Consider the following 27,245-nt stretch of genomic DNA (forward strand, 5'->3'; position numbering starts at 1 on the left):
AATCTATGTCTGTGTATGGTTCGGTCGTTTCCAGCCACAGGCCGCTATGCTGCGCTCTCTGGTATTTGCGACATCGCAAAAACAAAACCTATCGCTCTAGTAAATCGGCATTGCGCTTAATTCAGCGTGAATTTTGTGGTGCATGATGACATCTGGGACTGGAGTAACAGAAAATGCACCCTAAAAATATTGGCACTGCCGATCGAAAGGCAAAAAAAAAAAAACGCGGAATGCGCCCGGGAAAACCCGTGTCGTCTGCTCGCGCTGCTTGCGGTGCGCAGGCGGCGCGCGTTGCGCCGCCGGCGCCGCTGCGCTGGCGCACCGGCATGCAATTGGCTGAAATCCGCAAGGTTGAAAGAACGACGTCAGGTCACGTGACAGAGCTGATCCAATCTAATGAAACTAAACATTTTTTGCGTTGTTCAGTACGTTGCAGCGTAGCAGCGTGTCGCGTCGTCTGTTAGCAAATTTGTAAAGTAATGAAGTTTGCAAAGTTACGCTTTTACTGTGTCCGTTAGCTTCTGCGGTGTGTTCGAAAAAAGTTTTTTGTAATCACTAGAAGTTCCAGACGGGAGCCAGGCCGCGTGGGTGTCATTGCCGCGCGGTTGCCGCATCACAGCAGTTTCCTCCATCCGTTGCCGCGCAGATACGAAATCACGCGCGCCTCGATGTAAAGTAGGCCGTGCGCGCGTGTGCACCGGCTCCGTTGTTTGCGACGAGGTTCTTGTTCGCCCCGCGCTGACGGTGTTACCGTTGTGTTACCGACCCATTGACGTGCGTCGCTACCTCGGGTGCGGCCGACCATTTGACAGCCGCTCCCAAGCGGCGCGTGCTGCATAAGTTTTCTCTCGCGTTTTACCTTGTGAAGCGAAGATGATCGTTTCCGCAGTCGCGGACAATTTTGGACTGCGAGAACTGGCGTTTTGTGCTCTGTTCTTGGCCACGCTTCTCTATGTGTGAGTTAATTTTCGTCTTGGTTTCTATGTGCGCAATGTGCCTGCAGCGCTGCAGCCGTACGTACGTGTGCGCGTGTGCCGTTTAATCCAGGTGTGTGTTTATATCATTAGCGTGATTCTCCCGTTCAGCAGCTACCAGGAAAAGCTTACGGCTTTCTGCCGCTGAGCGCGATGTTCCGGATTCGACAGGAGCCGAGACAAACGGTTTTTTGTAAAGGCTGGCTGCGTGTAGGTATACATCGCCCTTGTTTTTGAAGTTAATTAAATTTTAAAAATCGTAGTTCCTAGACCACCATTTTTTTTGTTTTTTTTTTTTTGCGGGGATGTGTGGAGGAGTGTCATCCTTGTAATTTTATGTAATATATTTACTACAATGTTTTACTTTATTTATTCTTAATTGATAACACTTAGTGTTTCCTTCATCATTTTTACTTGCAGGAAATATCTTCGAAGGTTCGAAAACTACTGGAAAAGGCAGAATGTTATTTGCGAGGAGTTTGACCTCTCCTGGGCCCCTATATCGAAGATGCTAAGAGAGGTATGTTGGTGGCACGTAAGATTTTGACCAGACATTTTGGAAGCCCTTTTTTAATTGACTGTCACACACATACACACACGCACACATGCACACACACAGAGTGTTCTGTATTTACCTGTCCGGGTTGTAAAAATTTCTCCTATGCAAACCACAGGTTTATTTTTGCTAAAACACCAACCATAGCGCAGCCTATGATAGTCTGCATTTTCCGACAAATAATTTAACATCGGAACTTTATATATATACATACATAACATAAATTCCCCTGAAAATAGAAGATCTGACAGCCGTCGCCGTAGTTGAGTTGGCAGAGCACTGGACACGTACTTCGGAGGTTGTGGGTTCAGTTAACATCCGGCGGCATGTGGCTGTTTTTTCTTCTGCTTTTCTAATAAATTATACTTAAGCGATAAAATATTCAGTAATATTCTCCATTGATCAACACCACAATATAAATAAATATACAAAAAAACTGTGTTCCTTGGTTTCTGTGGCTGAACTTCTCTTACATATGTATATATATATTTGTGCAGAATTATTTTTACAACCCGGACTGATAAATATATATAGGTTACGAAAGCATGAAGTATTTCACTGCTTAAAGAAGTATATAGCGGAATATACGCTTCATTAAAGGAAACATTTATTTGACTCGACGTTTCGATCGGAAGACGGTCTTCCGCTCGCAAGTACTTCATGCTCTCACAACCTATATATATATATATATATATATATATATATATATATATATATATAGTTGCAGCAGGTTTTGTTGTTCAATGGGCCAGGAATACTTGTAGAAGAAGGGGTCACAACATTGCAATTATCTTCATTTAATACCGACAGTTTCGAAGGGAGGACCGTCCTTCCTCAATACCCTGAGGAAGGACGGTCCTCCCTTCGAAACTGTCGGTATTAAATGAAGATAATTGCAATGTTGTGACTCCTTCTTCTATATATATATATATATATATATATATATATATATATATATATATATATATATATATATATATATATATTTACAGAGTGCTCCATATTTATTTGGGTTTTAAAAAATCTGCTGCACGAACTACTTGCCTATTCGGGCTCACACACAGACCAAGGGTAGCTTATGATATCCTGCGTTTTTCAATAAATAATTTGAAGATTCGAACTTGCCTGAGTTGTCTGGAATCGGCTAAAAACTGCAGTCGCCTGCGCAGAGAATTTTTGTCTAGGCAAGCAGAGCAGCAGATCTGAGAGGCTGTGTCATCTGGGGTACTGCGGTACCTACTCCAGCTCCGAGCAAGGATATTGGTTGCCTCGCAGTTCGCCAGGTGGCGCAGCCTCTCAAATCGGCTATCCGCTCGCCTCGATGAAAATTCTGCGCTCAGACGACTCCAGTTTTTCACCAATTCCGCACAGCCCAGGCAAGTTCCAATGTTAAATTATTTATCGAAAAATGCAGACTGTCATAAGCTACCCTGCAGTCTACGCTTAAGCAGAAATAGACCAGTGGTTTGCGCAGGAGAATTTTTTACAATCCAGACAGACAAATACAGAACACACTGTATATATCATCATCATCATCATCAGCCTGACTACACCCACTGCAGGGCAAAGGCCTCTCCCATGTCTCTCCAATTAACCCTGTCCTTTGCTAGTTGCGACCACCTTATCACCGCAAACTTCTTTAATCTCATCCGCCCACCTAACTTTCTGCCGTCCCCTGCTACGCTTGCCTTCTCTTGGAATCCACTCTGTTACCCTTAAGGACCAGCGGTTATCTTGCCTCCGCATTACATGCGCTGCCCAAGCCCATTTCTTCCTCTGATTTCGACTAGGATGTCATTAACCCGCGTTTGTTCCCTCACCCACTCCGCCCTCTTCCGATCTCTTAACGTTACACCTATCATTTTCCTTTCCATAGCTCGCTGCGTTGTTCTTAACTTAAGCTATATGTATATGTATATGTAACAAAAGTGTCAAGAAATATGTAAGCAGATGCACTGATTTTCTGTTGATCAACACCACAAATAAAAAAAACATTCCTCATATTTTTCTTGCCTCAATGACCATTGGTGGTTTTAAGTCATTTCACTCATAAAACATTCCATTGTGCAAAGACAAAAGCAACTGCAAGCTATTTGAGGTCACTAATTCAGTACCTGAATAGCAAAAAACAGGAAAGCTTTACTTTGGAAAGCACGTATGCAGTGGCCTTAATCAAGGGTTGCGCCAGGGCACTTTATATCTATGTACCTTTCTCGAGAAACGCAAACAGATGAAGTGCTTTCAAGATTTTTACAGTTGAATATGTGAGAAGATAATCTGAGCTGTAACATGTGCACAGTGCACATCAATCAAGCATGTTAAATCATATGCAAAAGTCCTAGCTAGGTGAGATGTATCTTTTGATACCACCTGATATGAGCTTGCATCCTCGGAAGAATAAGAGGTGAGGGCAGATGTGCTCATATTCTGGGTTTTTATGAGCCGTGTAATTTGAAGCACCAAGTAAAGGAATAATTTAAGAGGACAGTTGTAACTGCAAGGTGTTGTGTGTTCTTACTGCAATGATGTGCATCAGTGGCACACATTTAGATACATGATGATGAGGATGATAATAAATTTTTATAGTGCGAGGGCAACTCTGGCCAAAGAATTTCATGACACAAGGTAGTCTTCATTGCACGAGGTGGTCTGAAGGACCCATTTCCGAAGCATTTCACCCCAGATAAGTTGAGCAGGGAAATCTTAATTGTATTCATTGTATCACTAGTGGGTACCCAGCGGTACTGGGGATCGAACTCCGTACCTCCTGAATGCGAGGCGGGTGCTCAAACCACTAGGGCACTGCTGCGGCATAAGTTTTAATACCATGCATGAAGGGTCTTCTCTGGTATATCAAGAAAGTAAGGAAAGCCGAAAGTTGGGCAAGTTGGGTAATGTTCATGATGTAAAAATAGCGCCCAGGGAATACAAGGAACGGAAACGAAAGGAAATAGCGCTTGTCTGCGTCATTTCCTTTCCGTCCCTTGTGTTCGCTGTGCGCTATTTTTGCATCATGAAAAGTAAGGAACACCACCATGGCCGCCGCGGTGGCTCAGTGGTTATGGTGCTCGGCTGCTGACCCAAAAGACTTGAGTTCGATCCCGGCCGCGGCGGTTGAATTTCTTTGGCGGAGAAATTCTAGAGGCCCGTGTACTGTGCGATGTCAGTGCACTTTAAAGAACCCCAGGTGGTCGAAATTTCCAGAGCCCTCCACTACGGCGTCCCTCATAGCCTTAGTCGCTTTGGGACGTTAAACCCCATAAACCAAACCAAACCGAAACTCGTCCTTCGTGGTTCATTAAGGAGGCACTGAAGACGCATTGAAGTTGGCCTGTATCAGTAGGTTCCTGAATTCTAAAGACAAATACTGTGCGATCACTGAAAACAGAGGTTTTATGAGCTAAAAGAGGAAAGAAAATGATATACATGTGTCACCATCAAAGGCTGTGCAGAAGGATTGTGTTTTTGCTTCCGTGATTACTACTTGTGTAATAAGGGAGTAATTGCTCAATGACATCCACCCGAGCGCAGCCAATGAGCAATTACTCCCTTATTACAAATCTACTCCACCTTGGGGGACTCCCCTAAACATTTGACCATTACTACTTGTGTGTTAGGCAGAATATATATCACTTGCATGACAGCAGAAATTATCAAAATATTCTATTGCTGGTGTAGTGCACCTTCATTGCATTGCATTAAAAAAGATACATGTCAAAATAAAGATGCAAGAATATTTCCACAGTGAGAGCTTGTCTCTATCATTCATGCTCAGTGATTGATTTAAAGTCTGACTATAATCGCAGGTTGATGGTAAATTTTGGTCAATGCATGTGAAAGCTGCCAAATGTAATGATGAATCTTGTCTCCTTTTCCAGCCAATACAGGAGATTGACATGAACAGGCAGAAGAGATACGGGAAAGTTTTTGGGTATGTAACATTCTGGATGCAAATACATGCTCAAAGCAAATGGCCTACGTAGTTTGTGACACAGTCATTTCATTTGTTCAATTGCAGTGGATTTGAAGGACTTCAACCGACATTATTTATATCGGATCCTGATTTAGTGAAGCTCGTGCTTGTCAAGCATTTTCAAGACCTTCCTGATCGTAGGGTAAGTGTGTGCTTGTGACGTGGCTCCACCCAGCAGATTTTATGTCTTGTCACTGTTGAACAAATTTCCTGTTATAGTAGTTAGGAGCCCAAATGCAGCTTGATCTTTAATGTACAGTGTGCTCATGTTTATTCAACGTTCTAGATTATTAGAACTTTGGGTTGATGTTTTAATCCTGTCAACATCAAGTGCATAAGCGCTCCCTTTGATTCGAACTTCATGCAACTTGAGCAACTTTTTGTTCCCCTGTGAGTTGGATGTATTGAGACCTGACAGCACAGTGTGCAATGATAACTGCTTATATTCATTCTGCTATGGTTTTGCACAGGATTTGTCATATTTTCAGATAAATAAGTATTCTTTTGAGAAAAGGACAAGAATCTTTTTTTGACGTGCTACACAGGAGTTTTTCTCATAAAGGGTAGTCTTAGGGAAGTCGTGCTTGCTTTCATTGTCATAATTTTATTTTTTTTACAGAGTTCTTTATTTTTGGTTTAGGCATTTCTTCTCGGGTGTCTTGATAATCTCGGCATTCTTGATGTAATAACTGAGCCTTGCGCTGCTGATATAAAATATGTAATTATTCAGAGTGTGAAGGACCATCAGCCAATCTAAGAAGCCTTAGTACTTGACTCAGCACGGTGCAAGTCATTGTTATGAGTTGTTGTAGCAGTTGCCGTCAATGTCTACAAGTATACACACAGAGCAGCATTTGTAGAAGTCAGATCACAAAGGTACATGCTTCAAAAACAAGGGGAAAAAAAGCAAATAAAAAGGTTCACACATTCAAGCTGCTTGAGTTCTGCATGCATATAATTAGAGTGAAGTGTCCCAGCAAACCAAAAACCTCTCAGAGACGTCTAGCTAGATGTCTCTGAGAGGTTTTTGGTTTGCTGGGGTATTAGCACAGCAGACCAAATTTGCTTGCGTCTGATTGCGAGCTTGCTATATATATCACTGCTTTAAGCTGACCGTGTCTACCTCAGACCCCCTAGCTCTGGTGTCCACGTACAGATGCCAACAGTTTTTGGAAGAGGGAAGCCAAGAAGAAGGTTCATTTTGTGGCAGTCTAAGCATGCAGCCACAAATTGAAGCGTGTGCTTTGCGCTTATCTGCATGACTGGTGCAGTGCACCCTCAATTTCAGGCAGCTAAAAAAGTTCTTTTTGGTGGCTTCTGTGACTCAAGCACTTCGCGAATACCTGCATAAGCATCCAGGTTTCATGTTAACGGCAGCTAGTCTGCTGTCATTTTAGTCACATCAGTCAAACGTTAGTCATCATTTTACTGCTGAAGGCTGAAAAATGTTTTAGCGCTGTCATCTACACTAACTTAGCTTGAAGAAGACAAAAACCCCAGAGATGGGGAAGGATATTATTCTTGTCCAAGCTAGTCCAGCTGATATTCTCTAGAGAAAAAATGAATCCTTCCACCATTTCAAACTTGAGCCCAGGCCTAAGCCTATGCAAACTTTCGATGGTAGAAATCACTGCTGCTCCTTGTGAAGGTGCAGGGGGGTTGCTCTGTTTACTCATGTTGCCCTTCAACTTGAGAATGTGTCTCTGCATAATGCTCTTTCATTTTCATGCACTGCAGCTTGTCACGCTCAATGACCCCATTTTGGACAACATGATGACTGTTGTCGCTGCGGAACAGTGGAGGAAAATCCGGCCTGCTGCCAGCCCTGCCTTCAGCACTGGCAAGCTTCGAAAGGTCGTGCCCGATTCCTTACTTCTACACCCAGATCTCTTTGCTTACACATGTGCCAGGAGTGATATGGCGTTCTTAGTTTAGTTTAGTTTAGTTTATGGGGTTTAACGTCCCAAAGCGACTAAGGCTATGAGAGACGCCGTATTGGAGGGCTCCGGAAATTTCAACCACCTGGGGTTCTTTAACGTGCACTGACATCGCACAGTACACGGGCCTCTGGAATTTCTCCTCCAAAGAAATTCTAGCCGCCGCGGTCGGGATCGAACCCGCGTCTTTTGGGTCAGCAGCCGAGCACCATAACCGCTGAGCCACCGCGGCGGCTGATATGGCGTTCTGACAAGAGCCTTCTTATTTTACAGATGAATCACATCATCCATGACTGTGCTCGAGTTACAACACAGCATCTGCTGAAGACTGCTGAAAGTGGAAAAGACTTCCATCCCAAAGAGTGAGTATTTTTGTAGCTTTTCTTACTCCATAATGCTACGAGTCATTGGTACTGAGCAGATGCCATCAGTAACACCCAAATAAAGGAAGAGCTCATGACCCCATTTTAGCGAAACATAAGATTCGCATTTAAGCTGTCACACCCCACAAGTTTATTGTAGCGCTTGTATTGCTGTATGCTACCTCACTATATGTAGTTCCATTGGATTTATGAGTATAAATAGATTCTGTAGCTGTGAAAATGTTAGACAGCACTGTGCTTGACATTAGTGGCATGTTGGGACCTCTTATTTCAAATAATACATTGTAGCAGGCTTCCATACATAACCCAATCCTTTCTTGTTTACGATTAGATGACATTGATCCTTGCTAACTTGTTGTGAAATGCATTCCGTATGCTTTACGTTCTAATCCTATTCTTTTAATTACCGTATTTTCTGGTGTATAAGACGCACCCGCCATATATGCAAGCTGTCATTGAAAAAGTTCGTATATAAGACGCACCAGTGTATAAGAGGCACCCCAGTTTACCCAGTTAGGCTAGTGAGGCTTAATAAACCCGCTTGCGTGACCATCGCGATATGCACCGTACCTGTGAGAAATTCCTAAGCAACGCTAAGTGACTGAAAAAGGCAACACTCACGCCATACCCGCCCACGTTTTAGCAAAAAAGAAAGAAAAAACAAATGAGCTCCCCATGAGTACATCTTGTCTTGGCTTGTCTTGACAATGGCGAGAAGCGCGATTGTCGCCATCTTTTGGCATTTCTCATTACTTTAGCTTGGGGCCTCCGAAACGGCCGCACGTTTGTGCTCCCGAAGGCGTCATCCCTGCCGTTTCATGATAAAGTTCACCTGAAAAAAGTTGCGCACGGTGGTTCCGGTATTGAAGCATTAACCGTGTTACAACCGCGTTACTGGTAGCGATATTTTTTCGGTGAATAAAGCTTGAGCATGAACCTGAGTAATCTCTGAACTCTGAAAAAAAAACGAAAAATTCGCATATAAGACGCACCCTTGTATGGATGCACCAGCAAGATTTTTGAAATAAAGCCGCGTCTTATATACCAGAAAATACGGTACTATATAATCTAATGTACATTTACTCTAACTTTTTTGTACTGTTATGCTTGCCACAGCTGCAGTGTTTCTAATTGCATGTTGTTCATCTGTCGGTATGGTAGCGCAGAAAAAGGGTGGTGCACATAAATAAATTTTCATGTAGAAGTGCCACGTGACTCTCTGTAAAGCTGAGTAGCAGGCAGCGACTCCCAGTTCCTGCATGCGTTCTTGATAGAGTACGGCCTGACGTGCTTGCACGTGTCCGCAGCTTTTTTGGCCACTACACCCTAGACGTCATCACGAGGTGCACCCTGGGTGCAAGACTGGGCTCTCACACACCAGAGGCTGATGAGTTTGTCGCCAAGTCACAAACCGCATTCACCGTGAAGCCCGCGCTGGCTCTTGTCGCATTCTGTGAGTATATCCGAGTCCAAAAAAAGGATGGTTCTTGGCAGAAATGAAACAGTCTTTTTCAACTTTCGTTTGCAGTTTATGTCTGGACGTTGTTTCCATTCATTTCAACGCTGCTCAGGCTACAGGTTTTCAGCCCTGACACATTCCTGTTCCTCAAGAATTTCTGCCTGAATGTTATCGAGAAAAGGAAGCAGTCACCCGCAGTGAGTCTCTGCCAGCTGTGTGCCTTTCAAGTGCTGGGCATATGTTCCAATCGGCATTAAGCCTGCTGTGGCTTCTTACCATGGACAATGTCTCAAATATTAAGGCGGAAGCCTTTAATGCCTTATCGTTGTAAGCAGTTGTTGTCGACAGAAATGTCACGCTTTTCAGTTGGTCGAAATGGTCGTGACATCACAGAGCACGAATTTCAAACGGGTCAATTGTACTTTGGCTAGTAACCATGCAATCAATTAAAGGGATGGCATAGTGATGCTCCAAGTTGGACTGAGGTTAGTTAATTGCTTAATTAGCCAAATAGCCTAATTAACCGTTCTAGACAGACCAGATGAATAAATAAAACCGAGTAGGAAATTCGTCGAGTTGGGGAATCGAACCAGGGCCTCCGGAGTGCGAGACGAGCACGCTACCACTCCGCCATGCCAGCTGGATGGTTTGGAATGAACAAAGGCGCATCTAGTGAATATGGTGTCTTCGTTAACTCCCACTTTCCTCCCTTCCAGTAACGGTGAGGTTCAGGTGTCCACCGAGATATGCGAGACAGATACATTTCCTTTCCTCCAAGACCAATTTACCGAACGGGCGATGGCGTTCTGTGGACTCCCTGGCAGCGTTGCAGAACACTGTCGCGTTCCACTCTTAGAGGCAAAGCTTAACATCTTAACCACACATCAGTGACACAAGCAGCACCACCGCGCTTAAGGCTTCCAACTCACCGCACTTTAGGTCAACAAAGCGCCCCCCTGAATTTTTTGTTTCTTCTTTAATGTCAAGACAGCAATTCCTTTGAGAAGGTTTAATGTTGGCAAGATGCAATCAAGAAGCTGACCATAATTATCCGAATGGATTGGCTTCTCAATCCAGTTGAATGAATTGGATTGAAAAGCCCTTACACTGCGGTGCTCTTAACTGATAACAGCGATTTGTAACTAGCCTGTGCTACGCGATGCATATATCACTGTTGTCCATTCTTGAGCTTTACATGATTTCAGAAGCTTAATCTGGCCGGGTCTTTTTTCTTTTTTGTGGGCAAGAATCGAAATGGTAGAGCCAGTGAAACAAATGATCAAATAAATAAAAAAGCTGTTCTATAAAAACTTCAAATTTCTGAGCACATCAGTCAATTTAATTCTGATCGCAACCAAAGAAAAACCCTGGCACAAAGCTTGCACTGCATTTCTCATTTTAAATCACCTTTAAAACTGTAGGGTCCTTTCATTGCGATTAAAAGAAACAGTCTTCTTGACCATCTGTGGTACACTTATCTTGAATGCTTCTTCGCTCACTTTAGTTTGGTTATCATTGTGTTGTGCCACACAGGATGCATTTTCCTAGATTCAGATCAAATAATTAAGGGCACTTTAGCCTAGAAGCTATCAGAGTTTAATTGGAAGTGAAAAATAAAGCACTCCTGTAAACGCTTTTGTTGGTTCACATATTAAAGCATACTTTTTAGTTTGTATATTTTTCTACTTACTTTCGTACTTTCCTCAGCAGCATTACTCTCTTATTGTTATTATAACTGTATTATTATTAGTAGTATTATGATTATTGTAATTGAATTTTTTTATACCTTTGTTGCTGTTTCTGTAATCTCATAATTTTCTGTCAGTACTTTTGCTTCACTGTACTCTAATCTTATTTGTACCCATTTCATTTGGAGCTTATAAGGTGTACAGTGTGGTATTGTAAGTAAATAAATAAAAATAAATAATTTTAATAGAGCGAAACTTTATGTTCCTACCTCCAGCAGAACCACCAAGATTTCCTCCAACTGATGATTGACGCCCAGGACAGGGGACTGCAAGGCATGGCAGAGGGAACACCAGAGTCTGGAGACAAACTGTATGATCTGGGCACAGAGCAGGCTGCTGAGAAGACTGTCAGCACTAAAGGTTGGTGAGGATCTATTGGTGAAAACCTTGTGGGAGGCTTTTCATCGTGCCATTTTTTTGCTTTCTCTTTAAGGTGTTCAGAGCATTTCATTTTAGCGCAAATTTCAATGCACAGTTGGACGTTCTGGTATGGCTGTGTTATAACTGGCATTTGTAGATGGCACGTACTGTTTCCTACAACTAGCCTGATCGTCAGGTCATATTTTCAGCTTTATTGGCAAGGCAGGAGGAGAAGGCACACTTTAACGATTCCTGCAGCTGCTTGCATGGTATTTTACCCAGAAGGCACTGACAAATGAGGGTGAGGAAGATAAACATTGGCTACTGATACAAAACTGGCCATCCCGTGAGTGGCTTTTGCCTATAGACCTTATTCATGCAACGTCAATTGCGCAACTTGCCTATGCACGTACCCATCACATGCAACAACATGGTGGTCCCATCGCAGCACGAGCAGGACAGTCCTGTTGTCCCACAAATCTAATAATGACTTCTGCCCCACCCTTAGGCATGGCCCTAAATTTGAGCCTTCAGTTTCAAACTTCGACACAGTACGGTGTTTGGGGGGGTACAATGTTGCCACAGAGGAGCCTCCTACCGCCCGCCAGATCTGAGAGCGAATACATTTGGTTTATGGATTACAGGGGTTTAACGTCCCAAAGCGACTCTGGCTATGAGGTACACCGTAGTGGAGAGCTCCAGATAATTTCCACCACCTGGGGTTCTTTAACGTGCATGGACATCGCACAGTGCATGGGCCTCTAGAATTTCACCTTCATCGAAATTCAACCGCTGTCGAAATTCAACTACTGTGGCCGGGATTGAACCCGTGTCTTCTGGGTCAGCTGCCGAGTGCCATAACCACTGAGCCACTGCAGCGGCTAAGAGAGTGAATAGGATCTATATTCTGAAGCAGCCACCTACGGTACGAGTGTATGTCCACCGACTCACTAGCTGCACTGCTATCGAAGTCACCAAGCAGACAGGAGCAGTTTATCACCGATATTAGCAGACCTCACACCCAAGCCCATGAGCTACGCCACAGTGGCATGCGGCACCAGTTATTTGCTCACTGCAGCATCGCACACAATCACCACGCTGGCAGCATAACAAAAGTGGTGCATGGTGATTTATCGAAAGTGATTCCCAGTTGCCAGGACAGAGTCACCACTACTTTCTGTAGATGATAACTTCCTTTGGCCAATGCTGTTTTTTTCCCAATAAAAAAACCTGGTTCAGGCAAGTTGATTCATGCTGCTAGTTATCTTTAGAGCTGGGCAAAAAGGACAAGACAAAGAGGGAACATACAAGACAGGATGGGCACTGTGCAAGGGCTTTGGCTTTTGCTATTGCATTAGTATGAGCGCGAACAAGAAACATGAATATAGTTGCACAATCTTGTGTATCAACTCAAAACACAAATTTCAGCATTCCACAAGAGAGGACCGCCCCGCCGCGGTGGTTCAGTGGTTACGGCGCTCGACTGCTGACCCGAAAGACGCGGGTTCGATCCCGGCCGCGGCGGTTGAATTTCTTTGGGGGAGAAATTCTAGAGGCCCGTGTGCTGTGCGATGTCAGTGCACGTTAAGGAACCCCAGGTGGTCGGAATTTCCGGAGCCCTTCACTACGGCGTCCCTCATAGCCTTAGTTGCTTTGGGACGTTAAACCCCAATAAACCAAACAAGAAAGGACCTTTCGCAACTGTTTCGACATTTGCTTAGTCAAAACGCTTTTTGTGCCCGCTGACTATTTGTACGTTATCCGCATGAACAGCTTGCCTTAGTCATCTGCGCAATTTAGCACACTGTAGTTCGTTTTAAAGTAAAAAAAAACATCAGGTTATGAGCACATTGTGGGAGTCCTGTAATGATTGGCATTCTACCCTCTCCCATGTGGTGGCAGTACTGAGCGAGGAGGAAGCCCTCTCGCAGTGTGTCTCCTTCTTCATCGCTGGCCAGGACGCCACCTCCTCAGCGCTGGCATACACCTTCTACCTGCTGGCCGTGAATCCCGATGTGCAGCAGAGGCTCCGGGAGGAAGTGGATGGCTGCTTCGAGCGCTGTGTGAGCTAATTTCTCCTCATGTGTGGAAAGTTTTACATCAATAAATATGTCAACAGAGGAAACTTCGCTTTGGGTTTCCTTGCCACAAAGCAGAAATTACACAGTGGTGATGCCTTTGAGCAGTATACTAAGCCTAAGTGCTTGCCGCACAGCAGAAACTACGCAGCGATGCAGCCTTCGACCAATGCAGTAACACTACATGCTGGGCAAATTGGTAGGCGCTTAGTGGAAGTCAGCAAATGTTTGCCGTGCAAACTGATGGCTTAAAGAGCACAGTGTTCCTCAAACATATGGTGGCTACCACGTGCGAGAAATTGGTAAAATGCATAAGGGCTGAAGAGAAAGGCTTGAGTAAAATACGCTTCCAAGATAAAACCAAGAGGTTGGTATCCCTTCCATATGAGCACGCCCTTTTGTACGGGCTCAAAAATGTTGCTTCCCCATTATGAAATGCGGGGCCATGTTTTCTACTAGAAATAAGCCAAGCTGCGTCAAGACGCTTGTGCCGTGAGGATAAAGACCAATCAGGTTGCTCAGTCGAGCACGAAAATGAGCATCTGCCATGAGAAGAAGGTGTGTATCAGGCAGGGTGTCGAACCGGAATTTTTTCGGGTTCGGTTCAGGTTCGGGTTCACGCATTTCGGGTTCAGCTCCGGGTTCGGCTCCGGAGCGACATTCCGTTCCGGTTCGAACCGCTCCGGATAGCGTCGAACCGGTTCAAACGGGTTCAAACGGGTTCAGACTATAAAAACTTCTGAACGAGGTTTTTATTCAACGTTGTTTTGCTGTTTACTTTTCTTTATGATATCAGCATATAAAACAGCACTGCAAAATTTGCGTAATGCGAGATGTTTTACTGTCCGCGGCAAAAAGATTTAAATTAACGCAAGGGCCGCGAAATCAAAAGAACTCAGAATTAGTGTACACCGGCTACGTATACTAGACTCTATCTGATGAGATACATGAAAAGAAAAGCTGATGGATTTTTCATCTACAAAACATTTCAGCTTCAGCAGTTTTTGAGTCCCCGTCAGGCGAGTAATAGGTCTTTCTTGAAGGTAGTGTCAATCGGGAATTTCTCCGGCGCGAAATGCTTAAGCGGGCGCCGTTAGGACCGCTGCATGCGCCCACTATGAGCGGAAGTTGCCTTGTATTTGCAGGTATATACAGCCAAGACATCTTTCTGTCGCCCCAAAATCGGCTTGCCAGTCACCCCCCCCCCCCCCACACACACACACACACACTCTGGCACACCTGCAGCATACATCTAGAGAGTTTACCAAAAATATTTTATTTTCATCCCCTGCTCTACATCGCCTTTGTAACTCGCGATATATATCTTGACCACCTATAGCTCAGTTTCTTCAAAAACACAGCTAATCATGGCTTGTCGCTAGAACAGTGTAAAATTAAGATTTTGGCCTATGCTGATGTCATCTCCGTCTTTTGCTCTGACGAAAACAATATACTAAAAAAAAGCAGGCTTGCATTGGTTGGGGGCACTTCGTGTCTGTACGGACACAAACTTGTGACGTCTTCGATGAGACGTTGCGTTGTGAAAATGTTGCCATTGGTGCATTACAAAAGGAGGACCGTAAATTCGTTATATAGAATTTTTGTGACTTTTCTGGGGGGCTTTAAAAGGGAGCCCATGCATGGACAGAATTTCATGCTACCTTGATACAGTACGGTGAGTCTTTCGTGCAGTTTTTGTCCACTAACCTGTTTCATGATTTTTATTTTTCGAAACCGAAAACCACCGCTTCCTGGCAGCTGTGCTTATTAGGTGACTAAATGCTCAACTGTCTTTAATGTACATAGTCGAGGATGAATTTTGTGCTGACACACTCGATTTCCTAAATATTCGTTTTTCCTTAGAATACCTGTACGGCTTCTCCAGAAGGCAGCTGACAAAGGTTCTGATCAGTCATTACTTCCTCTACGTGCAGCTTTACCTAGCCTTTCTTGGCGGCCTTATATTAAGGCGAGTTCAGAGGATGTACATTCAATAGGCCTCAAAAACCTTTCTTAGACTTCAAACGTCGACCTTACGTGTTAGGACATGCCATCGAGCCAAGCGGATGTTTGTGCCATGATCAGTGAATTGCTACATCTGCAAGCAAGGGGGAACTATTGAACAACGAAATTATTTGTGAAGCTATGTTCGACTGAGACATAGCTCACCTCATCAGTCTCTAGAAAGGGGATTGAGGTCATGCCTTAAACTATAAGATTTGTGCCAGTAATGAAGAACACCGGAATTCCGTGTGAACTTTTCCTGTTAAGACTGCTTAGCGTGTGAAGAAGGCGCATGATTGATAGACACGCACAATCGCCACTTTCGGCGAGGACACTGTTCAGAGAACAGTTCATTTTAGCTGAGAACGCATATGCTGCGAAATTTCAACCTCCTGACTGATCGCCCTTTCTTGACGTGTGCGCCTTCAGGAATTTTTATGTACGGGCAGAGCAAGGAAGTGATAGTGGCATTAGGCCGTATGCCGAGGTCGCGGAATTCGATCCAGTCAAGTAAGGCAAGACGAGGTCAGGGAGGTTCCTTATATTCCATGCGGCAACAATAAAAAGAATCTTTGAAGATGGCCGAGTAGCCTAATAAGGCATCAGTAAACGAATTTTCTCTGTTGCGTCCGCCGCCACTGGCTCGATTCCCGCTCAGGGTTAGAGTATTGTAGTTAGTTTCATTACTGCGTTAGCAGTTTAGTTTCCTTTCTCAAAAATTCAAACATTTCCGTGGTGCGCGCGCACGTGTGTGTGTGTGTGTGCGTGCGTGCGCGTGCGTGCGTGCGTGCGTGCGTGCGTGCGTGCGTGCTTGCTTGCGCTCAAGCATGGGTATGCACAGGCGTGCACATTTCGGTCGGCGCACATCCGGGCACTCACTGGCAATAAAATGACAGACGGTTGCAATTGTCGGTATTTCGAACTTTAAGCGCAACTCATCACACGGTACCTGGCATGTGGCGTATTATGCTGCTAGCCAATCTTGGGGTCTTCCCGTGGCATCCACCTTCTAGGTGGCGTTTAATTCGCTCTGCTACTTGGACAACCGGTCACGCCGGCTACGCCGACTACGACGCGGAACGCGGGTACGGGCGCATAAGAGCTGCGGTCTAAAATGGCCCATCTACCTGCAGCCGATCTACCTGAGGTGGAATGCTGTGAATGCTGCACGTCTGCCGTCGCAAAGCGTTCCACAAAAGAACGCGAAAACGCTAGCGAATCTTGACGCCGCGATGCAAAAAATGCAAAAACTTTTTTTTTTAGTCTTCGCGGTGGTGAGCGGCGAGGTTCCAAGTTGGAAATTTTCGCTGTGACGGGCCGCTCAGTCGCCCATTCGCTTGCATGTGAACCAACCTTAAGCCTCTCGCCTCAGACACAAACAGCCCGAAGCGAAGGTTCTTGCACAGCTTCCGTCCTCACCGTTCGGCTAAGTTTTTTATGTGGCACTCTCGGTAAAAGAAGACGCATTACGTTCGCTACTATTGACGAGGGTAGAGCTGGGGAACACTCTCATGGTTCGGTTGCACTACACATAAGTGCCCCCGAAAGCTAAAAAGATTAGACAGTCGTCGCCGCAGCGCGGAAGTAGCGGACACCTTAAATTTCCTCACTGTGCGCTTTTCTTTAGACTACCTGTATAGCCTCTCCAGAAGGCAGACGACTCATGTACTTACAGGGTATTTGGTTCCTGTACTGTTGTATCGGCAGCCTTTTCTGGAGTTCCTAACAGCGAATGTACATTTATTTCTTCTGCTGCAAAAACGTTCTTCTCTGAACTTCACACACCGACGTTGCCTGTCAAGGCATTACTACTTCATGCCGAGGAGATGTTTGTGTCATGGACGGTAAATTTCCGCCTGCGCAATGCGCCAAACACCATTGACCATTGTTTTATTCTGTGCAATGATGCTACGCTCTTCTGGGACATAATTACGGCGAATGTACACTTGAGAAGGACATTGAAATCACACGGATTAGTACCCGTTTTTTGCCAGTGGAGAAAAACTGTGTTGTGTCGTGTCATCTATTTATGTTTCTCTGACTGTTTAGTCTCCAGAGCCGTATGATGGACCGCCGCCGAATAACCGCGGTCATCGAAATCTTTGTTCCCTGAGCAGTGCGCTTTGGTGAGGGGAGTATATGTTGCCATAGAAGAGCCGCCTTGCTGGCTCCCCTATCTAGATGCATGGGTGTGCCTCTCAGACTTCTGATGTTTAGGGAGGTGGGGATTTGCAGGGGTATGGTGGGCTCGTATTACACAGCCTGGTGTTTTGTGGCATGGACTTACTGCGATTTTCCTTTTCGACACTGTTTCCATGCAGTAAAGAAAAAATCGTCGCCGTAGCTAAGTTGGTAGAGCACCAGACGCAAAATTCGGAGGTCAAGGGTTTGGATCTTATTGGGGGCATGTGTTTTTTTTTTTCAGTTTAATCATTTATAGTTAAAAATAATTGCTCTTTAAGCTCCTATTGATGGACACCACAAATTACTTTTAAAAAAGTACATCCCCTATGCTCCTTGGTTTCGAATCCGCCCGTCAGAGAATTCAAGAAACAGCAGTCTGAGAACAGCGTGACGAAGCTGCCTGCTAGCGATTTACATTTTTTTTATATGAGCAGAACAATTTCAATGCATCGACATAACAGAAAATCACTTCATCGCAGTAACATTTCATTTAAGTAGCACCTTTCTAGGCGTTTTTCACATCTCAGTGAGCGCATGTATTTCCGCATTGCCTCTTTGTGTAATCACTTTTTTTTTTCTAAGTATCCGTCGCGTGCAACAAAGAATGTTCGGATTCTTTAAAAAGAAAACACATATGTATATTTCTTTGCTTTGTAATAATAGTATTATGTGTGTTCTAACGCGTCAAAGCGGCGCGGAGACTATCGGGAACGCTGTAGGGCAGGACTCCAGATTAGCGTAGACCAGCTGGGGTTACTCAGAGTGCACTCACATCGCACAGCTCACAGGAATTTTTCCATTTCGTCGCTATCAAAATGCGACCTCGCCACCGGTATCAAACCCGCGACCTTGGCATTAGCAGCCGAGCACCACAGCCACTAAGCCATCGTGAGGGGTCTTATTCATTATCTGCTATGTGAGAGAAGGAATGCCTCAGACAGTAAACGTTGCACAACGTGATTGGGACATTGCGCCTATGCTTCACATATTTATGGTACTTCACAAAAAGAAAAGGAAACCATCCTCACTCAGTGCTTTACGAGTTAAAGCAGTGCTAACAATTCGATTAAAGCTGTACGTAAGCATGTGAAAGGGGGATACTATAAAATCCAACATTTCACGTAAATCTGGCCTAAAATACTTCAGAATTACCAAAAGCACATTGCGGAAACGCCAATTAGCTTTCTTCCTAGCCACGAGAGTTCTTTCAGTTTTGTTGTTGACATGGATGCCATTTCGACTGGATGCCATTTTCGCACTCCATAGCGCCGACAGCTTTCCCTGGGTAAATCTACGCGCTGGCATATGCCATTTGGTCGGGAAAAAAAAAAAAGTCTACCGCGTTGCATAAAATGTGCGGCTGAACCGAGTCCCGAACCGGTTCGGAACGGTTCCTTTGAATCGTTCCGGTTCGGGTTCAGTTCCAAGATGGCGAAAAAAATTTGGGTTCGGTTCGGTTCCAGTTCCGGGCAAAAATTCGGGTTCGGTTCCGGTTCCGGTTTCGGGTTCAGGTTCGGTTCCGGTTCGACACCCTGGTATCAGGTGCCCATGCCCTGCAGCTATAGTAAATTGGTCAAACAAGGAAATGTGTCAATAGATTGAGAGAACATAACAGTTCATTAAGCAAACAAGAAAAGCACATTGCAAGAAGTGACAGCCACCGTCATTATGTTTGGGGAACGACTGCAAACTGTTTGGTAGATTTCCTGTCAGATGCCCATCAGATTTAGATAAGGGGGTAGGCATGTGTTAGCTTATGCAAAGAAGAACTATGAAGAACATGATGAAGAAGAGTTTGTGGGCAGCCATGAACTCTATGGTATTGAGTCATCCCTCTGTAACTTTGTTGTGCTTTTTTTTTTTTTGTGTGTGTGTGTGTGTGTGTATGTGTGTGTGTGTGTGTGTTTTCTCATGATTATCATATCATGGACACATAACCAGTTATTAAGATGTTTAAGTTTCTGTAGTAAAACATCACTTGTTAGTGCCAGTCTCCAGTTTATATCTTTGTCTATCTGCTGTACCATTCTTTGACTAGTTTCCACCATGCAGCCCCAACCAATTAGTTATCCAAAAATCATCTCTCTCAGTCTAAGGACTAGCCAAGCTGGCGTTGGGCTATGTGCTGCCCTCTCAAAAGGAAAAAAAAAGGGGGGAAGGAGGTGGTAAAGCTATTACTGTCATATATTCAGCCCTGGGAAGAACAAAAATCAGGAAGTTTCAATCTTTGGGGGCCCTCGGAGCTTTCTTGGTCTATCTGCCAAGTTAATTGCAACTAGAATGCATTTGAGGTGTTCATATTCACACATAGTTTGTGCTATAACTGGTTTCCTTTTCACCAACCAAAGGCAGACAGGCAGTGTGTTGAGATGTGCCAGGTGTCACAGAATGGTTGATTGCACATCCAAACCACATCACTAGCCCTTTCGCTGTCTTATAGACTGTGCAGCCTCCTATAAATTTAGCTCGAATATGCAAGACATGACTGAAGCAGCCTTGTCAGTCAGTGACGATTCTGATGAGATGATGGGCTTCTAGCCAGCCTCTGCAAGATGCTGACCTCTAGAAACCATCACTTCATCTTCATGAGGAATAAAAGGGCGTTGGATATGTGCTAGGCTTAGAGATTTCGGAAACCTGTAATGCCATGTGCTGTTTTCTAAGTGGCTGGCATCTTTTCATGTGAAACGCTTACAATACTTTACATAAAAGTGCACTCATAAATTTTCCTTTCTGGTTGAGGGAAAGAGTGAAAGTAGAATAGGTGCTGGAGGTATAGGTGCTAAACAGGCTAACTATTTTTCATTTCTTAATGAACTTTAAAATATATCGGTATCTAATAACTACAGTTACTACAGTATATGGTAAGGATAGAACACCACTTCACAGCCCTGGAAGCTGTTTAAGCTTTTGTTTTTTCTTTAGGGTGACGAGCCAAGCTTTGATGATGTCTCCAAGTTGGAATATCTTAACTGTGTCATCTCGGAGAGCTTGAGACTTTACCCACCAGCAGTCCGGTAAGTGAAATGTGTTTCACGTAACACAAATACGTCATTTATATGCTCCAAAATATGTGGAAACATATTTTGCGTATTGTGGCAACTTTCTCTTTTTAGCTGTTCTTGTGGCGGTGATGCAGCTATCATTGCCACTTTCCTGTATGTACAGTATGCACTTCATCTCTTCATTCCTCACAAAACGAGTGTGAATGTACTTGAGGGCATTTCTGTAGATAGAGAGATATCCAAGTACATTTGATGCTGATGTTGCATGCAACATGATGAGTTTTCATCCCGTAATTGTATTTTGTATTAACTGTGCAGTGCAGCTAAGGTAATGTATCTGGTTAACCGTTTTCCCTCCACCAACATGTTGGAGAGCTGGATTAACAAGAAACAGCAGCTCTGTAACATGTTAATTAGGTAGGCACAACATGTATATTCATTGCACACTAAAGAAAAAATGTGCAAACATGTTCATGCATGGGCGTATTCCTTGGTCTGATGCCCAAGAAATAAAACGCATTGCGCAGCGTCTCAGCTAGTCTCTTGCCAAGATTTAGACTTGTACAATACTTGTGGGGAGCGCATTAAAGTATGTTTTCTATTTTTTTACTCTCTCCTAACAGCGCAGTGCTTTTTTTCTCCATCACTCTATAAAGGGTTGAGAGAACAGCCTTCCAGGATGTAATCCTTGGTGACATCGGAATCAAGGTGTCAAAAGGACATGCGGTGGTGATTCCAGTCTATGCAATGCATCGGGATCCTGAGTACTTCCCAGACCCCGAGAAGTTCGACCCTGAAAGGCAGGTACCCATGAAAAGCTGTACTGTTAAACTTCACATTTGTTTGGCCCACATCGCTTGAAAAAAACGGTTCAAACACACATTTGCAAGTGACTTGTTGCATGAGAGGTGGGGTTGATGATTTCCGCAAGCGGCAAATAAATAAAGAAAAAAATCTGTTGTGAAGGTGCACACAGAATTTGCAAATGAAGAAGTTGCATGCACATACACATTCTGTTAAAAGCATGACCTGCTTGATGTAAAGCCAGCTGTTTAGTACTTTTTTTCCTATCAGTTCCTTCATCAGTCTGTTGATGGAAATTATTTGTACTGCAGAGTGAAACGGATATAAATGGTGGACTATCCATGTGATAAACTCGCAGGGTGTTAGTGCTTGTTCTCTTCTCAAAAACTTGTTTTATGCTTTTAGTGTTTAGGCAACTGTAGTGATTACTTTTGAAACATTTATTTTAACTGACTTACCATATTTTAACGAACATAACGCAACCAGGAATACAAAGCAAACGGGGGACTTCCAGCCTTCAGAAAAATGAGAAAAATTTTACGATTACCACCCGAGCCTATTATAGCCAAGGGCTGTGTGTGAACGTGGCGTCATCTTCCATGTTGTCAAAGCACATGCTACAAAATCGAGCGCACCAAGCTTCCCATGTTAACAGTGACACACATAGCATTGAGTACAGTAAAGCCATGCCTCCTCCCCAATGCGCAAAACTCCCTTGGACGTCCTACGGACGTACGGGATGTCCGCAGGACGTCCAAGAGAGGTTCAGTGCCCATCGAGCTCTTCTTGCTACCGAGTGTAATGCAAGGTGCGCCCTGAAACAGATCATTTGAGTAAAGATGGTCACTATAATCAGGCAAATAATGCGATGTTGGATTTCTTCATTTATCGAGTGCATTGTTAACAACTGCAATCGTTTTTTTTTATTTTTTCACTGACAGATTCAGTGAAGAGAATGTCCACTCCATACGACCATATTCCTACCTGCCCTTTGGCGCTGGACCAAGGAACTGCATTGGGATGAGGTTTGCACTGCAGGCACTGAAGCTCTGCCTGCTCCATGTCATTCACAACGTAGAACTGGTGAGGACCGAGAACACCAAGGTGAGTGCAGTGTCGTCAGCTTGGACATTTCGATCGCTCGGACCAGCTTTGTCTCAGAAATGGTGCACATTTAATGAACAGTTAGAGTTCTTCGTTTAGACACCTGGGCCCATATTCTGGAAGTGTCCACTTCAGTCTACACCAACTGATTGAAACCCCAAATGCTAAGCTGACTCTTGCATGACAACAGCTGGCCATCTTTCCTGTTCCATACCTCATCTCAGCTAAAACAACTTTAGTGCAGAAGTGAATGTTGCAAAACTTATGCTGCAGATTGTGACAGTTCATAGTGAAGCATTCAAAAGCAGGAACAGATGGCTGTGTTTGATTTAAGGCAGCAGGAGATTCTACACAACACGATACAAGATGACGGTGACGGTGCTTGCAGTTTTTTATGGGGAGAGGGCAAGAATCTGCACCGGAGGGTACTTCCAGAATATGGGTCCCAATTTCCTAAACCAACATCGCTCAGTTGACTTTAATGTTTTGCAGTCATCAAGTTTCACCTGCTGCACATAGTGTTCACCAGAATATGGGTCCCAATTTCCTAAACCAACATCGCTCAGTTGACTTTAATGTTTTGCAGTCATCAAGTTTCACCTGCTGCACATAGTGTTCACCAGAATATGGGTCCCAATTTCCTAAACCAACATCGCTCAGTTGACTTTAATGTTTTGCAGTCATCAAGTTTCACCTGCTGCACATAGTGTTCACCAGAATATGGGTCCCAATTTCCTAAACCAACATCGCTCAGTTGACTTTAATGTTTTGCAGTCATCAAGTTTCACCTGCTGCACATAGTGTTCACCAGAATATGGGTCCCAATTTCCTAAACCAACATCGCTCAGTTGACTTTAATGTTTTGCAGTCATCAAGTTTCACCTGCTGCACATAGTGTTCACTAGAATATGTGTCCCAATTTCCTAAACCAACATCGCTCAGTTGACTTTAATGTTTTGCAGTCATCAAGTTTCACCTGCTGCACATAGTGTTCACCAGAATATGGGTCCCAATTTCCTAAACCAACATCGCTCAGTTGACTTTAATGTTTTGCAGTCATCAAGTTTCACCTGCTGCACATAGTGTTCACCAGAATATGGGTCCCAATTTCCTAAACCAACATCGCTCAGTTGACTTTAATGTTTTGCAGTCATCAAGTTTCACCTGCTGCACATAGTGTTCACCAGAATATGGGTCCCAATTTCCTAAACCAACATCGCTCAGTTGACTTTAATGTTTTGCAGTCATCAAGTTTCACCTGCTGCACATAGTGTTCACCAGAATATGGGTCCCAATTTCCTAAACCAACATCGCTCAGTTTACTTTAATGTTTTGCAGTCATCAAGTTTCACCTGCTGCATATAGTGTTCACCAGAATATGGGTCCCAATTTCCTAAACCAACATCGCTCAGTTGACTTTAATGTTTTGCTGTCATCAAGTTTCACCTGCTGCACATAGTGTTCAGGAACTGCTCTGCTGATTTATGAAACTGTGAAGTACCACTGCTTGCACTGTACAGATGTGTTCCCCCTGTTGTGTTTAGGTCTTTAGACAGGAAAAAAGAACAGTTGACCTCCTTATTAATCTAGCCTTCACTGTACCTAAACTCTTGTTAACCCCTCCTGTAATGTGCATGTCTTGAATGTTGCCACAATTTACCCACAGCAGCAAAGTTCAGGGGCTAAATTTCTGCTTCACTCTGTGACAAAAAAAAGTAAATTATAGATGGTCAGTGCGACTCATGTGGCAGAGTGTGTATTAGCATTAGTATTCCCCCAAGACAAAGCAGCTGTTGCCGCTAACAGGTTAAAGGTGCACCAAAGAGTAAGCTGAGCTCGTCTTTTTACCGCGGGAACTGGATCCACATGCTCCGATGATCCTTAGAAACTTCGCATTATTGTCCTGTGCAGCCGGTTTCCCTAATTTAAATCAGATTAAACATCCCGGGTCCCGCCCTTTTTTGAACTCACCACTGACGGTAGGAGGAGTCAACTAATGCATGGAGTGCCTTTCAACCAGTCGTGTGGTGGCTTTGCTTTTATTTAGTTTATAGGTTTCCATGAATAAATAGATCCAGTCAGAGACTATATAGCTCCAAATCAAGCCCACAGAAATAAAAATACACATGAACTCTTTGCTTTAGCTGATTACTACATATCACTTCGCCGATGGCAGAGCGGCAAGCCGCCATGATTGGCTGAAAGGTTGACTTCTACCGTCAGCATTGAGTTAAAAAAAAGGTGGGAGCCGGGACGTTTAATCTGATTTAAATTAGGGAAATCGGTTGGGCAAGACAGTAATTCGAAGTTTCTAAGAATGCTCGGAACATGTAGATCGAGATCTTGCGGTACAAATACGAGTTCAGATTCCTCTTTAGTGCACCTTTAAGACCGTGCGAGCGGATCGTGTGATGCAGTATGTCAATCACTGCCCAACATATACTCCCGCAGTCACTCAATCCAATCCGGCGATCACAGTGTGACACGCCATGCCTTCTAGCCACTAGATGGCCAGAGTAAGTTAACTCAGGATATAAGTCAATGCTCCCACTGCCCATGCTAATGAAAAGAGAAACATGTATGTCAAATAGCTACTTGCAGTATGGCGTCATTATGCACACATAGCCCAAATCAACGGACTCATAACAACGCAATTACAAGGCCAGCACTGATCACATGGCATCAAGCGGCACAACTGATTCCTGCCTTCCACACTCACATGAAGTCCGGCTGACAAGGCTGGCAAGCAGCACACCAAACTTCTGAGGTTACCAGGAGCTTGCCCTCATGCTATCTACTGCCGCTGCGGTGGCTCAGTGGTTATGGTGCTCGGCTGCTGACCCGAAAGACGCGGGTTCGATCCCGGCCGCGGCGGCTGGAATTTCTTTGGAGGAGAAATTCTAGAGGCCCGTGTACTGTGCGATGTCAGTGCACGTTAAAGAACCCCAGGTGGTCGAAATTTCCGGAGCCCTCCACTGCAGCGTCTCTCATAGCCTGAGTCGCTTTGGGACGTTAAACCCCATAAACCAAACCAATTATGCTATCTACTGCCCGGCAGGAAAAACCTTAGGCGCGAGACAGCCGGGTTAATAGCGCATAGTTTGATTTTTCGTTAGCAAAGCTGATTTGCATACAAATAGAATTTTTTTTCTTTATTTCATGGAGCTCCACGAATTCTACCAGAAATGGGCTTCAACATGGGGCACTTACTGTCCGCAGCTCAGCCAAAACTACCTTAGACTTTGCACATAGGTGGTCATTTTCAGAAGTAAGCCGTGTAGGCAGCAGTATGTGGTAATGAAATAACTAAATGATGTAAATATCTCTGAGAAGATGAAAAGTAGAGATATGCAAACAATACTATTTCCTAACCAAATCGGAATACAAATAATATAGCTAAAAACCAAACCAAATATGGATCTAATATTTGCTCTAATATTCGCTACCTGTGTGAACATTCATGCAAAATGAGCACTCAAGCAAAACATTGAAGGGGCGGCACTGAGTTAAAGCTATAGCTATTAAAAAAACTAGAGCGTCACCTTGGGACTGGTGGCAGCTACGTATGGGCTGTGACTTCAGAGATAGGGCATCAAGGAAGGACTTGCTTAACTTGCCTAAGCCCTGCTGCATTGTTCAATCTTAGAGATCACATACGAACTTTGAAATTTCCACCGCACAAATTATTCTGCACATACTGATCACAGCATCGGTGTGGGCCCGGATTTGGAACAGTAGTCAAATAAAAATACAGCGGGCCTTATTCGAACCTCGTACCAATTATTCAAAAAGTATTATAAAAGTTGAGAACATATGCAATTCATTTCGTGTAATTTTGAGCCTACTTGAGAAAAAAAGTTGATTTGACCTACCTTCAATGACATATCAATTTGGTCAAATAATCGAATAAGCATATCTGATTTGCTATTTGAAATATCCAAATACTTGCACACCGCTAATGAGAAGTTTGTGGAATGAGCTTAAAGGAGCTGATCGCCTACAGTATGATATATGACCGAAAGCGCCTTTCTCCTGTGCTAGACAGGCCCCATCACAATAATTGCGTGGAGGTAAAAGACTTGAAATAAAACGGGCGGTAGACTGCTCATATATTCTGCCTCTTGTTGAACCCCTATACATTCTTCCATGATGCCGTTCGTAGAGATATTGAGCAGTAAACATTCTCTTTATGTGTTATCTTTTTCTACACAGGTACCCCTGAGGATGGTCACGAGCTTTTCTTTGTTGACTGCCGAAGACATCACCATTGGTGTGAAGAAACGGAGTCTGTGAACTTTGAACTGGAACTGGTCATCCACAACCCCGTGCTCAAAAAGACAGAGCACATTTATATACATTTTGTAGCACCCCCTAGCGATGTTGCCAAAGATGGAAAAGCAATTTAAGTTCTTTGCACTGAAAGACTTGCATGTGCAAAGCAACAGCGATCCAGATATGAACCGTGTTATTTTGCAGTAATCTGCATATCTTGCATGTACATTGTGCATACAAATTCAACATGATTTAAATTGTGTATATTATAGTCTTTGCAAATGCTTCGTCATTTGGGGTATCGACGAATGACAGGCCTACATGCACGGTTGGTTGCCTATGCTAATCCATCGTGCAATGTGAAATCTACATATATAATAACTGCAAATTAATAAACAGTATGA

The 27,245-nt window shown here is 44.0% G+C and overlaps 1 protein-coding gene across 4 annotated transcripts; it reads left to right on the plus strand.

The window, feature by feature from the left end:
- Positions 1–403: 403 nt before the first annotated feature.
- LOC149327812 (cytochrome P450 3A24-like) lies at positions 404–27,112 on the plus strand. Of its 4 annotated transcripts, none has more exons than XM_089562489.1 (15): positions 404–956; positions 1,086–1,188; positions 1,395–1,494; positions 5,409–5,461; positions 5,549–5,645; positions 7,241–7,357; positions 7,714–7,802; positions 9,131–9,276; positions 9,352–9,479; positions 11,246–11,390; positions 13,293–13,453; positions 20,582–20,673; positions 21,318–21,461; positions 22,407–22,569; positions 26,782–27,112. In XM_089562489.1, exons 3-15 carry the CDS (start codon positions 1,483–1,485, stop codon positions 26,860–26,862), a joined length of 1,428 nt encoding a protein of 475 aa, XP_089418615.1. In that variant the 5' UTR covers positions 404–956; positions 1,086–1,188; positions 1,395–1,482; the 3' UTR covers positions 26,863–27,112. The 4 variants fall into 4 exon arrangements, with proteins under 4 accessions (XP_089418615.1, XP_089418614.1, XP_089418612.1 ...); XM_089562488.1 differs by having other exon boundaries at positions 1,086–1,184; XM_089562486.1 differs by lacking the exon at positions 1,086–1,188.
- Positions 27,113–27,245: the final 133 nt, after the last annotated feature.

Source organism: Amblyomma mixtum, chromosome 10 (assembly GCF_055824585.1).
Source record: "Amblyomma mixtum isolate Tamu chromosome 10, ASM5582458v1, whole genome shotgun sequence".
Lineage (NCBI taxonomy): Eukaryota > Metazoa > Arthropoda > Arachnida > Ixodida > Ixodidae > Amblyomma > Amblyomma mixtum.

Coding starts and splice junctions, on each gene's coding strand:
- LOC149327812 (XM_089562486.1), top strand. CDS start 874: ATGATCGTTTCCGCAGTCGCGGACAATTTTGGACTGCGAGAACTGGCG. Junction 9,480..11,245: donor AAAGGAAGCAGTCACCCGCA/GTGAGTCTCTGC, acceptor TCCTACCTCCAG/CAGAACCACCAAGATTTCCT. Junction 20,674..21,317: donor CTTTACCCACCAGCAGTCCG/GTAAGTGAAATG, acceptor CACTCTATAAAG/GGTTGAGAGAACAGCCTTCC.